Raw genomic sequence first — 14,662 nt, 5'->3', positions numbered from 1 at the left:
TTGGCCACTCCCACAGGGACTGGCTCCTGTTGTCCATACTCATTAGTTAACAGTACCTGAAACTAGAATGGAAATCTGATGAGATACATGAAAAACATAAACCAAAACACCGAAGTGCTTATCGCAGTCACTAGTCCATATCTTTCCCACCAGGGAAGAAAATCTCTCAAGGAAGCCAAATTATGCGAAGTTTGCTTGATAAAGGTGGAATTCAAGAAGCCATAGCCTGAAACGTTTCTCCCAATCCAGAAGTGCACATGCCATGCCAAGCAGCCAAGAAATCTTATCCACTAGTCCGTGAAACACTTCTTTGCACTAGGTCTACACCTGTTGCATAATGAGAAGTATTGCCTCCTTGACATATTTTGTTCTGTATTTCCAGGTTGGAATCTTACTTCTGTGGACATCTTCTCTTGGTGGATGGAATATTAGAACAGTAGCTCTGTTGTCTCTGTCAGTTGTTTTTTTCATATGTATGATCTTATCCACGAGGTGTTGGCTTTCATGATGTAACTCTCACAATTGTATAAAACTGTCACCAATTCACCAACCGATGATTAGGGAAATGTCCATGGATTTATATCACAAATATATATGAAACTTAGAATATGAGCAAATAATGAGAAGCATGATGAACAAAGAAAAAAGATATTAAAGTACATAGAGAGTAATTATGGATTAATACAATGAATATATTTGTTGTAAGCAGAATTGTCCTGTTTGGGGTGCCTGGGTGGCTCAGTCAGTTAAGCGTCAAACTCTTGATTTCAGCTCAGGTCATGATCTTGTTCATGAGATCAAGCCCTGCGTCAGTTTCCAGGCTGACAGTGAGGAGCCTGCTTGGGATTCTCTGTCTCTCACTCTCTCTCTGCCCCCTCTCTCAAAAATAAATAAATAAACTTTTTTAAAAAGTCATGACCTATCTTGTTGTATATGTCCAAAAGGCAAAAAAAAAAAAAAAAAGAAAAGAAAAGAAAAAAGGGCCAATTTTTTTTCAATATATGAAGTTTATTGTCAAATTGGTTTCCATACAACACCCAGTGCTCATCCCAAAAGGTGCCCTCCTCAATACCCATCACCCACCCTCCCCTCCCTCCCACCCCCCATCAACCCTCAGTTTGTTCTCAGTTTTTAACAGTCTCTTATGCTTTGTCTCTCTCCCACTCTAACCTCTTTTTTTTTCCTTCCCCTCCCCCATGGGTTTCTGTTAAGTTTCTCAGGATCCACATAAAAGTGAAAACATATGGTATCTGTCTTTCTCTGTATGGCTTATTTCACTTAGCATCACACTCTCCAGTTCCATCCACGTTGCTACAAAGGGCCATATTTCGTTCTTTCTCATTGCCACGTAGTACTCCATTGTGTATATAAACCACAATTTCAAAAAGGGCCAATTTTTAAAGATGATACAAAGAGAAGACAAGCATCAAATAGAGACTTAATTAGATGGTATGTATGCTCCTGTGCGATCATCAGTTTCTTGTAGTGACTTTGCGATATTCACTGTTGAGCCAGAAAAGACAAGATCCAGATCTGATAGTGTCAGAATCGATTTGCCAACCAAATAGGTCAGTCAAAATTAGGGGCCAATTTTTCAACACAGGTCAGAAACATGGAAAAGAGAAACACACCAGAATAATATACGAAGGAGGGAGCTAAAGCTATAGATACAACAGAATCTGGCTACAAGCTGCAATGCAGACAGCAGAAGGGAAGAGTGGTCTTATCTTCCCATAAATACCACTGTACTAGATGTTTGGGCACTCTGTAATATTGGCTCAAAATAATTCGGGTCGGTGCTCTGTGGTCATTCTGCCTATGTCTCCAAAAGTTCTACTGGGAGAGAATTCAATTGTCCATGTCAGGATGAAAACATTTTCTCTTTTCTACTAATCCAATTTTATTTACATTGTTACAGAATTAGCAATTGGAGTCCTCTGCTTTCTCCCACCTCAAGTCAGAGTTTGCCGCCCCATAACTTCCTCATTGCATTCTTCACTTCTGCATTTCTCAGAGTATAAATCAGAGGGTTGAGCAAGGGTGTCCCAATAGTGTAAAACACAGCCACCATCTTATCCACTGGAAACGTAGTTACAGGGCGAGTATATGTGAATATACATGGAACAAAGAATAAGATGACAACGATGATGTGGGATGTGCACGTAGAGAAGGCTTTCTTTCTTCCTTCTGCACTCTGGTTATTCAGAGAATGTAAGATGAAAATATAAGAGAGAAGCAGGACGACGAAACTCACCATGCAGATAGCCCCACTGTTAAAAACTATGAGTAAATTGATTACATAGGTGTCCATGCATGCGAGTTTCAACAAAGGTGGCATATCACAGAAATAATGATCAATAACATTGGGTCCACAGAAGGGTAGTTTCAAAGCCAAGAAAATCTGTGCAGAAGAATGGATACAAGACACCACCCAGGCTAGACTCACCACTGTACCACAGACATGCCGGCTCATGATGATAGTGTATTGCAGGGGCTTACAAATGGCCACATAGCGATCAAAGGACATGAGGATAAGCACCAAGATCTCCATGCACCCAAATAAGTGAACTGCAAAAACCTGGGTCATGCACTCGTTGTAGGAGATGACTTTCTTCTCAGATACAGAATCTACTATTAACCTAGGAGCAGTGGTTGTTGAGAAGCAGGCATCAGCAAAGGATAAGTAGAAAAGGAAGAAGTACATGGGGCTCCCAAGTGTCCGGCTGTATCTTATGGTCATCACAATAAGTAAATTTGCCAAAAGGGTTGCGAGGTATAGAAACAAGAAGACCACAAACACTACTTTTCCCTTTACAACATTCTGTGTTAACCCAAAGAGAACGAACTCATTCACACTGCTATTCGACTCCATAGTCACAGTGAACATAGAAAAACACAGCTGAGAAGTTGTTCATCTGCAGAGAAAGTTGGGGAAATGGTGACTTAGCAACAGCAGTGGACTTGATTCAGAATTGCACTCTTGTGGTTCTAAATCCATCAACAAATAAATCAACGGTTCTCAGTTTTTTATGTATTGTCATCACTTGGGAAACTTTTTGTTTTTTAATGCTGATGTCCATGCTTTCACCATGAGCATTAACTGAAGGTCTTCCAATGTGGACTGAAACTTTGAGAGGGAAAAAAAAATCTCTCAAATGATCATGATCTCTGCCAAATTCTGAGGACTAATGACTTTGCTGTATGATCTTGATCAGGTCACTTTAATGTCTGGAAGCTTTTTCTTCATTTGCAATTAGAGATACTAATAGTTTATTAAATACGTATATGTGTATGGTATATATGTACATGTAACGTATATGCAGCTCAATTACTGAAAAATAATATCCTTGTATGATTTAAAAACATATACACTTGGAGACTCTTTCTTGAAAAAAACATATTTATTGATTTGGACACTGGTTTGTACCAATTATTCTTTACCTCTTTGGTATCTTGGTTAGATTATGCTGTAAGAAGGAATTATTTCCCCAAATTCAGGTTCATGGTGGCCATAATTTTCCCTATTACTTCAGCTTAGGAAATTACTACAATTTGTCTTTATTCTGTCTTACAATATTTCTGTACCTTTCAATATTGATGTGAAGTGATCTATAATTTAATATGAGTTTTGAGATCCTCTTTCTTTCTGATAAATCACCAGTCCTTCGATGAATTAATAACAACATCAAACCAGTCACCAATATGTAGTAAGCACATACTCATATCTTCAATCTATGTAATAGGGCATATAAATATGTCCTCAACCTCTTTACAACAAAGTTGGAGGGATAACACACTTCTAGGTAAGATAATTAACTACATAAGAATTATATACAATTCTATGCGATATTGCTGAATGCATTTGTACTTTTGATTCCAAAAGTACAAAGATCCTTAGATTCTAAATTGATTGGTCAGTGAAGTTTCAAAAATGAGAAAGATGTGAAGTAATTGCTTTAAATATGTTAAACTGGTTCCCAATACGGTTCTCTGAAACTCAAGTATTCCATAAGTTTATACTGGCTTTCCTTAAGTAAAATATATAGCTCAAAATTACTCACTCAAATTGTCCCTTTACCCCTACTAAAGTTATGCATCTAAAAAACTTCAAGTTTATTTTCCATCCAGCTAAAATAATATTAGTGCATTATGTTAAACCAGAGATGTTATAACTACAAACTCTGATTGGCAGGTCCAATTATCTCTTGACAGCTATAAAAAAAGTAAATAAATTAATTATTACTTTGTTTTGAAACATTAGATTCCTAAAAAGGGATAAAAAAAACCAAAAGGGCCCTTGGCTGAGAAGAAAGGAACAGTTATGTGAGAAGAGTCAGTAAAATATCATAAAGGGAGAAATATGCATTGCTTCAGGTCAACATAGAGACTATCTCCATAGAGACTATACTCTTGTTAAATCAAAAGGTTGTAACAAAGAAGTTTGGGAGCAGATAATGGACAACTGTGAAAGCCAGGTGATGTAGTTCTATTTGTTTTATTTTAAATAAGCAAAAAGAAAATTTGGGGACATAAAGACAAGAAAGTAGCACTTGACAAGATGTATGCATTATGTGAGATCAACACCACCACTTAGAGTTCTATCACGGAATTCAGTCATCATTTCCAACACTCCTGGACTGTACTTTTTCTCTGACCTGGGAGGATATCACAGTAATGGAGCACAGTATTTTCTCTTCTTAATTCTTAAGTTTTACTTTTATCTGTTGAAATTTTAGCCAGTTTCAAATTATATTCGTACCAAAAGTCTTCCTTTGGTTTTCCCAGATAAATAAACCTCTACCCCTAGATCCTATATTACTATGTGCTTTATTAAATATATATATTTATAGGGACGGCTGGGTGGCTCAGTTGGTTGAGCATCAGACTTAGGCTCAGGTCGTCACTTCACAGTTCGTGAGTTCAAGCCCCACATCGGGCTCTGTGCTGACAGCTCAGAGCCCAGAGCCTGCTTTGGATTCTGTGACTCCCTCTCTCTCTCTGCCCCTCCCCTGGTCATTCTCTCTCTCTCAAAAATAAATAAACATTAAAAAAATTAAATAAGAAATATATTTAAAATGTATATATATTTATATTTATATACAACTGAACAAGGCAATCTTAGATTATACATTATTCATGTTCTATAATCTTACCATTCATACGATATTCCACTTTTGTTATTTTATTTGACCTGCACGTTTTCCTACAATGTAGGTGTGGGCACTTGCCCTATGTACAAAAAACTCTATGTGCAAACTTTCAGGTATGATACAGAAAGTTTCACTGAGTACAACCAGGCTAGAACTTGAGTGGGAGGCTACTAGATAGGAAGTCTCTCTATCATTCAGCCTCCAGGTCATATAAAGTATCAAATCCCTATCACCATGTAGATTGCATCCAAGAGAAGATAAATCCTGAGCCATCAGGGAAGGGTGCCAACTGATACCTTAATTCCTGCTCCCAACTCGAAAATCAGGTTCTGTAAACTTCATGGCAAAAGGAAAATTAGATATCCAAGTAAATAATAGCGAAGGGCAAAGACAAAAAAGAGTCAGAACAGGAGAGAGGAGAGTGACAATGAGCAGACATCAGAGAAAGAAGAAACAGGGGATAAGATTCAAAAGATGTATAGAGGAGAGGTGAGCAAAAAAATGAGGGAGAGGGTCATTTCACCCAAGTTTTCATCAGAGAGTTTAGCTTCTTTCTTCCTGACCCACCACCCTATCACTTGCCCCCCCAAAAAAGACAGAGAGTGCAGTTTTGGGTCATGAGCAAGAGTTAACAAGGTTCTTGAAACCCCAAGTGTAGAGAAGGGACACTCCTATCTTATACTCCATTCCAGAAACATCACCACTGACCTAAAACTTTTCAAATCAGAGGACCTGCAAAGTAGAAACTTCAGCCAAGTTGGCCTCAATGCCATGGTGCAGTTTATCGTTATTCACCCCCTACATTAAGCAGAGATTATCTGAAAGTCAGTATAACTCTGTGCTGAGGCCAGGAAAGTCTTAGGAACCCTGGACAACCTCAACCCTTCATGGGTGGAAATACTGTCCAGGAACTTCATCATTTGTTAGAAGACATGCTGAGTATTGATATCAGATCAGTCTTGAAGACGCAACATGAAGAAAACATCTCAGACAGACTGGAAAACTTACCCCTTTGCTTAAGAGGAAATAGATGACTTGCAATGTAGTATATTTTCTTGTATCTTCAACTTCCATTTGCTTAGAAAGTGAATCATATGAAGCCTGAATATCACATGCAAACCATACTTCATTGACACTTATCCTTGTTTTTTTTTATCACAAGAGGTGATGGGGTAGAGAGAGTTTATGGAGGAAGGGGACTCTGCATGTGGCCACACATGACACAGCTCCTCCCCAGAAGCACTACGACAAAAACAACAAGGTCTATATTGGAGGAAGGGAGGGGGTGGTGAAAAAGAAAAGTTTCTTAATTCAGCCCTTCAAAATTTTATGGAGGAACTTATCCCTGCATTCTGAGAGAGAAATGCCTCTGAAGCAGCCTCTCTTCCCAGAGTTTCTTTTGGAGAATACAAATGAGGTAAGCATTTTCTTCTTATGCTATTAGGTATTTACGACAATTCCCACGTAAGTCTGCAAATGCCTAAGACAGGCTTTCAGCCTCAAGACTTCCAGGAAAACCATTACTCCTAACCCAGTCCCAAAGGACATCCAATGAGCTACCTCATTCAGATAGTCCAAGGGCAAATGTATGCTTTGGGGCTAATTAGCTTCAACTCACTATGATTGCAGGTTAGGAAAGTCTGTTCACTTCTCCATAGGATTTGCTTAAGCTCATCTCTTCTAGAAGCATGAAAGTCATTGATGTCATTTAAAGGCTCAGATAGATACATATGTCGGATAGACAGATGTGAGCCCTGGCCCCACCAATATCTGCTATGTGATTTTAAGCAAGTTTCTCAACCTCTTTAATTTCCAATGTTCTCTTAGGAAAAGTCAACTGGTAATCAATACTTATTTATTTATTTTTTTTTTTACAGTTTCTTTTTTTTTTTTTTAACGTTTATTTATTTTTGAGACAGAGAGAGACAGAGCATGAACAGGGGAGGGGCAGAGAGAGAGAGGGAGACACAGAATCTGAAACAGGCTCCAGGCTCTGAGCTGTCAGCACAGAGCCCGACGCGGGGCTTGAACTCACGGACCATGAGATCATGACCTGAGCCGAAGTCGGACGCTTAACCGACCGAGCCACCCAGGTGCCCCAATACTTATTTATTTTTAACATTAGTGTTCAGTTCTCCCCTGTTCTTAATCTTACCTATATTTTTTAGTCAATGCAGAGAATGAGATGAGAATAAGAATTTTTGAATATAGGTCTTCTGTATTTTCTTGTTTTTAAAGATTCATGCCCTTCCACTTACGTACAGAAAGTTGCTTGTGAATGGTTACAAGCTGTTAAAGATGGGATAAATTACATTAAAACAATACGTTTCACAAAGCAAATTATGTTGCAACCCAGCACTCTGCTCTAGAATCGCCTGCCAGGCACGTCACTGTCCACTAGGCACCTTCAGTGAGGATGAAGTGATCCATTCAGGTGACAGGGGAATGACAGAGGGTGGTGACAGAAAGAGAGGTAGGAGAACACTACAAAAGATTTCACAATGCTTTGAACTCTTGCTGAAAGGTCTAGTGGCAACCAGCAAGGCCTGGTGTCTCACAGAAACGTCTGAGAGAAAATCACACCCCCAACACCTGGCCTGTTGTATTAGAAAAGGACTAGAAGAATCCTGAGGAAGGTTTTTGGTCTGTCACTTAAAGTCTTAGAGCCTCCGCTGCCCCATAAATTAAACGGTAATATGAAGACCTACCTTTAAAAAAAAGTTTCTGCAAATCTTAAAATATATAACATAGGAAAACAATGAGTCCCTGGCTCACAGAACCACAGAAGAAATATTCATGTGTTTTTATTACTCCTGCTTAAACATGAACTGAGCGCCAGAGAAGTGAAATAACTCATGAAGGTTACAGAACAGAAGCAACAGGTTACAGAAGCAACAGAAATGAGCCTAGAATCCACATCTCTTAAGTAGAAGTCTAAACTTTTTTATTTTCATATGATGTGCACAGTAATGTCATAAGATTTCTTAGGCTGGGAAACACGAGCAAGCAATGAAACAGCCCCTGCCTTAAACCTCCCAATCAAAAAGCCCCATTTTAACTCCTTACATTTGAAGGAGGATTAAGCTCTCCAGTGCTGGTGGGAAATTTTTGCAGAGGGCAGTTTCCAAGGAGATCTTTGAAGCGGTCAAAGCCAAGAAGCCAAGTCGATGATCTCTTGAAGTTTCTTCGATCTCTAAGTGAACTGACCCTTAACACTCATTAAATTCCTTATAGACCAAAGGACTAAATGAGATCTGGATTCCAGGTCCTGTCAAAACAATGGCAGGGTTTGCTGAATGCACATGGCTATGCTCACCCCATCATGGAAACTGTGGAAACAGAACAAATGCTAGCTGAGGTTTTTACTAGTTTGAGCCACCTCTGGCTTCATCTTAGGATTAAACTCTGTTCATTGAAATTTGTATCTTACTAAGGTAAGGTTTCCAGTGGATAATTCAGAAACTCTGGCTAGATAAACCCAACTAATAAAATGCAAATTTGAGGCAATCGATGACTTTATTGGGATCATAAATGTTTTATGAATAAAAGTCAGATCACTGAGAGCAAGACTTATTGTTGCAGGGAACGGAAGAAGGGATAGAGAATGAAAATGAGAAAGTGGATAGAGAATAATGGCTTTATTTTCTATTTGAATTTTGAGATATTATATTTAGATTTTAAACATGGGGAAATTTGCTAGAATGTAGAATTTATTTTAAATGCTCTATGGATGTCAGGAATTAAGAGCTAGTTTATTTTAAATGCTCTATGTATGTCAAGAATTAAGAATTAAGAGCTAAGAGCTCATATCAGCAATAACCACACTCCTTTGCCAAATTTGACACTTTAGTGTGTTAATGTTAAAGATATATTTAAATGTGAATATGGGAAGATATCTCATTTATTCACTTATTCAACAGATATTTACTGAACTCCTACCTCAGACTGTTCTAGATGCTAATGATACAATATGAGCCGAAGAGGGGAAAATTTTCCTGCCTCACTTGAGTTTATAATCCGTAAGAGAAGGCTGACTAAATAAAGAAAGAAAGAAAGAAAAATAGATTATGTAGCATATGAGAAAATAACTTCTCTTTCAATAAGTTAAATACGTTGATAAGAGAAGGCTGATGAAAGAAAGCAAGAAAGAAAGATTATATAGCATATCAGAAAATAATAACTTCTCTCAAAAAAGTTAAAAGATGAAGAGTAGGTTAGGGAAGTGGGGCTATGAAATCTAAGTTGCTATTTTTCAAAACATAGTCCCATGACACAGGAACACCTATAGCTGAGGTTCTGAGAATGCGCTGATCTCTTCCACTCGACCCATGACTGTTTTCTTCCTCAATCACTGAAATCATTGCCCTACGCATGAACTTCTTTTCATTTGAAATAGTGTTAAGTTTCTAACCTCTTAAGATATTTTTGTCATGCCTCCACAAAGACTTACCAAAGCATGGGATGAGTGACAACAGGTCTGATAGGTAATTTCTCCCTTCAATCTTTTTTTTTTAAGATTTTAAGTAAACATAATATCCAACGCTTTTACTTTACTATGAAGATACTGAGTTACCAAATCAGAGTCGATAAGTGATCTAAGTGTGAAAACATTTTTCCTGACCCCATATTACTGGGTTTTTTTATTGCATTACATTAGCTCCTATCAAACAGACCCAAACACACAAAGGCTTAGTCTAGAAAATTTGACTCTTTTACTCCTTACAATATTTTGTAAACTTCAATGTTTTATTTGTCACTACAAACCACCATTATTCTGTTCCACATTTTCTTTATGGCATTTTTCATTTCCTTGTTCCTGAAAGTGTAAATCAAAGGATTGAGCAAGGGAGTTAGGATGGTGTAAAATATAGCCACCATTTTGTCAAAAGAGAAAGCAGATGGAGGTCGTGCATACACAAATATGCAAGGGACAAAGAACAAGACCACAATAGCAATGTGAGATCCGCACGTGGAGAGGGCTTTCCGCTGCCCTTCAGGACTATGGGTTCTCAGAGAGAGCAAGATGACAACATAGGAGACAAGTAACAGAGAGAAGATTATAATGCAGATAGACCCACTATTGGCGACCACCAAAAGGCCAAAGATGTGAGTGTCAGTGCAGGCAAGCTCCAATAACGGGTACAAATCACACATGAAGTGATCAATGACATTGGGGCCGCAGAAGGGAAGCTGGAAAGTAAAGAGAATTTGTATCATGGAATGCAGAAAACCCCCTGTCCAGGCTACACCCATCAGAATGGTACAGAGCCTCCAGTTCATAATGGTTGTGTAGCGTAGGGGCTTGCAGATGGCCACATAGCGGTCGTAGGCCATGGCTGTGAGGACAATCACTTCCACCCCAGCAAAGAAGTGTTCAGCAAAGAGCTGGGTCATGCAACCTCCAAAGGAGATGGTTTTCCTCTCATAGAGGGAGTCCACAATCATCTTTGGGGCAATGACAGTGGAGAAGCAAGCATCAAGGAAGGACAGGAAAGCCAAGAAGAAATACATGGGGGAGCCCAGGAGTGCTGGGCTGCTGCTGACGGTCACCACAATTAGCAAGTTGCCCCCGACAGTTGCAATGTAGCTGAACAAGAATACAACAAATACTATTTTCTGAACACTGGGATTCTGCGAAAGCCCCAGGAGGACGAACTCAGTTACAAAGCTTTGGTTTCGCATGATTTCCAAGGAAAAGCTAAAAGCCGCCAGAAGGAGCATGTGCAATCTGCAATTATGAGAAAGAAAAATTTGTCTTGGACCAGCGGACAGTAATGCAACAGTCAGTAAGAAGTTGGTGCATCCACACGAAAAAGTATCTTCTATGTTTCTGGCGTCACTGTGACTCACACAAAAGTCAAAGTTTCTTGAAGGTGGTAGTGAGTGGTCAGGCAGAATTGGGGAGGAGAAAGGTAGTATTAAATACTTTAAAATAGCCACAGTTCCAATAAGGGGGAAGAATGGAGGTATCCACATGTAGAGAAATAGTTTATCTCAACTGCCAACTTGGGTCCCTTAGCAATGGCTTCCAGGAGTGAACTGTTGGCAAGGGTTCTGAAGCACATCCAGGTTCTGAGGAAAGGACCATGACAATGTGGTCATCATGTCCACCGTGAGATGGAATGGGAGCCGAGGGGACTTGCGTGCCATCCCTGATAGGAGTCTGCCTGATCTGCAAACAGAAGAAGAAATAACATCCAGGTTAAGAGGTCCTTGCAAATCATGGCTACTCCCCAAATATTTCTTTAAACATCTGAAATGAACTTGGCCTTTAAGATGAGTTCATTCATTCCTTATAAAAGAGAAAGATACATGAGAAAGCTCCATGTGAACACAGAACAAGTATGCATGTGTTAAGTTGGGGGGTTTTTTTATTCATCATTTTAAAATAAGAACGTTTTTTTTTGTTTTTTTTAAAGTACCTATTTCAGAGTCTTGCCATGATGACTAAGTTAAATAATACAAGAAAAACAATTGTTCAGGGCCTACTGCCCAAGAAACAGTCCATGTTAGGTCTTATCCCTATTTCACTGATGGGAAGCTCATGCTTACAAAGATAAGGTTAGCAAATAACAGATGCTAGGTCTGGGATTTTAACAAAGAAACTCTGGCACTAACCCCCAACTCCATCCACTGTGTCAACAGAAAGGAGTAAGAACTTTCTTTTTCTAGCAAGAACACAGAGCAGGGTGGCCTTTCAAACGTTCATCCACCTGTACAGGTTTTAACCTTCTGATTTCCTTATTCATGTTTGAATGAGGCCCTTTGATGAAGGACACAGAATAGATGAGTGTAGAATCAGAAGGTAATGACCCAATTACTTGCAGGTACAAATTGATAACAATCACATAAGTAAGGAACAGAAGCAGCACAGTGAATATTGCAAGAATCTTAGGGCTTTATTAATTACTTGCTAATTAATCACACAAAGTGGTCCAATCTGATTAAGCACAACTTGCCAAAGTATATCTGTTGCTAATGAATACGACTTTATGGTAAAGTAGGGATATTCATACATAACCTGCCTGCTCATCTCACAGGATTATGATGTGGGTCAAACTGGAAAAAGGAAAAATGTCACTTAGATTAAGCAGTCCTTACCAATCATAATTACTATTCTCTCATTTAAAAACCCAAGCACTTTACCCACAGAAATCTTTTCCATAAGCCATCCAGATGATTCCTCCAACTTTTGACTTCATTTTCGATAGCAAGACACAGCTTTGAAGAATGATTATGTCCTCACCTGCACATAGCGCAGAAATTTATCCATCCTTACGTATATGTATGTACATATACACATAATCTATGTTTATTACACAGGTGAATAAAAGAATAATGGGTCTTATTGGGAAAATTAAAAATAAGCTGATTTTTGTGAACGCCCCTTAGAGCTAATCAAAACAGTTTACAATGTTAATAACACTAACCAATGTACAACCATGTATACGAATATCTGTTGTCTCTTACTTTAAGATAACTATTTCCATTATTTTTCCAGCATACTAGACATTCCTAAATAGTGCCTGGACTGCGAAGTTGATATTTGGCTACAAGCTGTCACTAAGAAAACAAGAATATCAAACACTGGAAGGTCATTGGATCAGTCAACAACCATTTATTAAAAAGTAAAGAATATCAATGCATGATCCAGCAGTGGTCAGCTTATCCTAGAGTCAAAGCAGCAAAGAAATGAGGAAGCACATCATCTCCAGATTCATACAGACCAGGCTGTTCTACTTAGTTATATCGTGTGATGGAAAAAAATCACTTGAAATTCTCAGAGACTCTGATTTTACTTCTGTAACTGGGTATATATAAAAATGCCTATTGATAGGATTCTTGTGAGAATCAGAAAAGGTGAGACACATAAAAACATTTATGTAGTTAGGATCATAGGAGATAAATTACAATAAGTGGTAAGAACAAGCCCCAGAGCTATTGACAGAAGAGAGATGACAGTGGGTTTTTTTTTTTTAATTTTTTGTAATTTTATTTATTTTTGAAGGAGAGAGAGAGCGTGAGCAGGGGAGGGGCAGAAAGAGCGGGAGACACAGAATCTGAAGCAGGCTCCAGGCTCTGAGCTGTAAGCACAGAGCCCAACCCGGGGCTCAAGCTCACAAACCGCGAGATCATGACCTGAGCAGAAGTCGGATGCTTAACTGACTGAGCCACCAGGGGACCCCCAAAAATTTTTAATAATATAAATAAATATTCAGTTTCTGCTATCAAAAAACTAGCAATTACAGCTTCATTGTTGAACACCCATGTGTCATTGAAGAAAACCACTAAGCCTCAGCATCCTCTCCCATAAAATAGATTTGGTAACGCTTGTTCAAGCTGCTGGCTCACAAGAGTCAAATGACATAGTCATTATGCATATGCTTTGCAATGTATAATCCAAAAGGAAGATGTGAAATATTGATATCAGAGTGATATTTAAGCAGTGTTTACACCCACAAAGCAAGCTGAAAACTTTAATCCATCATGAGATAAAATGTGTCTTTAAGGTGTTGGTTTTTAAAATTATATTAATTCTAAAATCGCAGGGAAACTCTCATTCATGGAATCATTTGGAAAATGTTTTTGTAAATATTTCCAGAATCATAAACATGTTTTTATTCCTTATAGTAGTGACTCCCACCCTAAACAAAAAATTATTCTAAAAGTGAAATAAGGTGGTGTCACTGTTTCTGTTTGTTTCAAACAACAGAAATGTATTTTCTCATCGTTCTGGAAGCTAGAAGTAAAAATTCAAGGTGTTACCAGGGCATTTCCTCCACAAGCTCTAGGAGAGAATCCACTCTTGCCTCTTCCAGCTCCAAGTATTCTTTGTTTATAGGCGCGCAGCTTCAGTCTCTGCCTTAGACTTCGCCTGACTTTATCCTCTGTCTCTTCACATAGCCTTCTCCTCTGCATCTTGGTCTGGGACTTGGGTATCTCTGTCTTCTCCTTTTCTGTCTCACAGGGATACTTGCCATTGGATTTAGGGCCCATCTGGATAAATCTCATCATGAGATCCTTAACTCAAGTACATCTGTAAAGACCCTCCCCCACCCCCGCCAAATAGGGTCACATTCACATGTTCTGGTAGACATATCGTGTGGGACATATTATTCAACCAGCTCTACTAGGGTTCCCCCAAGAACTGATATTTTATTTATACTATCTGATATATTGTGAATACTCCAGACTGAATGCTCAAGTATCAAGTATGTATCAAGATACTATAATGAGCTATCAGAATACGGTAGCATTATTGAATACTGCGCAAAAGTCGGTAGACTGAATACTTTACTTTTTGGCTCATTTTTAATATAGAAATAAATTCACCTGCAGGAAGGGTAGGAGTTAAAACAAATGATTTCCTGTAGTTTCTTTTGCTTGAAATACCTCTGAATCTTTATTTTAGCTAAGGTATTTTGGGTTTGGGTTTGTTTGGGTTTTTTTTAGGTTTTATTTAAATTCTAGTTAGTTAACATACAGTGCTATATTAGTTTCAGATGTTCAGT

At 38.5% G+C, this 14,662-nt stretch overlaps 2 protein-coding genes across 2 annotated transcripts; both read right to left on the bottom strand.

Annotated features, from left to right (window-relative positions):
• Positions 1–1,957: 1,957 nt before the first annotated feature.
• On the bottom strand, positions 1,958–2,872 carry LOC109492367 (olfactory receptor 4C11-like). The gene has a single exon (XM_019813047.2). The coding sequence runs from the start codon at positions 2,870–2,872 to the stop codon at positions 1,958–1,960; it is 915 nt and encodes a 304-aa protein (XP_019668606.2).
• A 7,024-nt stretch (positions 2,873–9,896) lies between these two features.
• On the bottom strand, positions 9,897–11,388 carry LOC109492366 (olfactory receptor 4C15). Its single transcript, XM_019813046.3, has one exon. The coding sequence runs from the start codon at positions 11,124–11,126 to the stop codon at positions 9,897–9,899; it is 1,230 nt and encodes a 409-aa protein (XP_019668605.3). The 5' UTR covers positions 11,127–11,388.
• Positions 11,389–14,662: the final 3,274 nt, after the last annotated feature.

Source organism: Felis catus, chromosome D1, assembly GCF_018350175.1.
Source record: "Felis catus isolate Fca126 chromosome D1, F.catus_Fca126_mat1.0, whole genome shotgun sequence".
In the NCBI taxonomy this organism is placed as follows: Eukaryota; Metazoa; Chordata; class Mammalia; order Carnivora; family Felidae; genus Felis; species Felis catus.
Note: the sequence above shows the minus strand (reverse complement) of the source record. Positions and strands in the feature narration are given on the sequence as shown.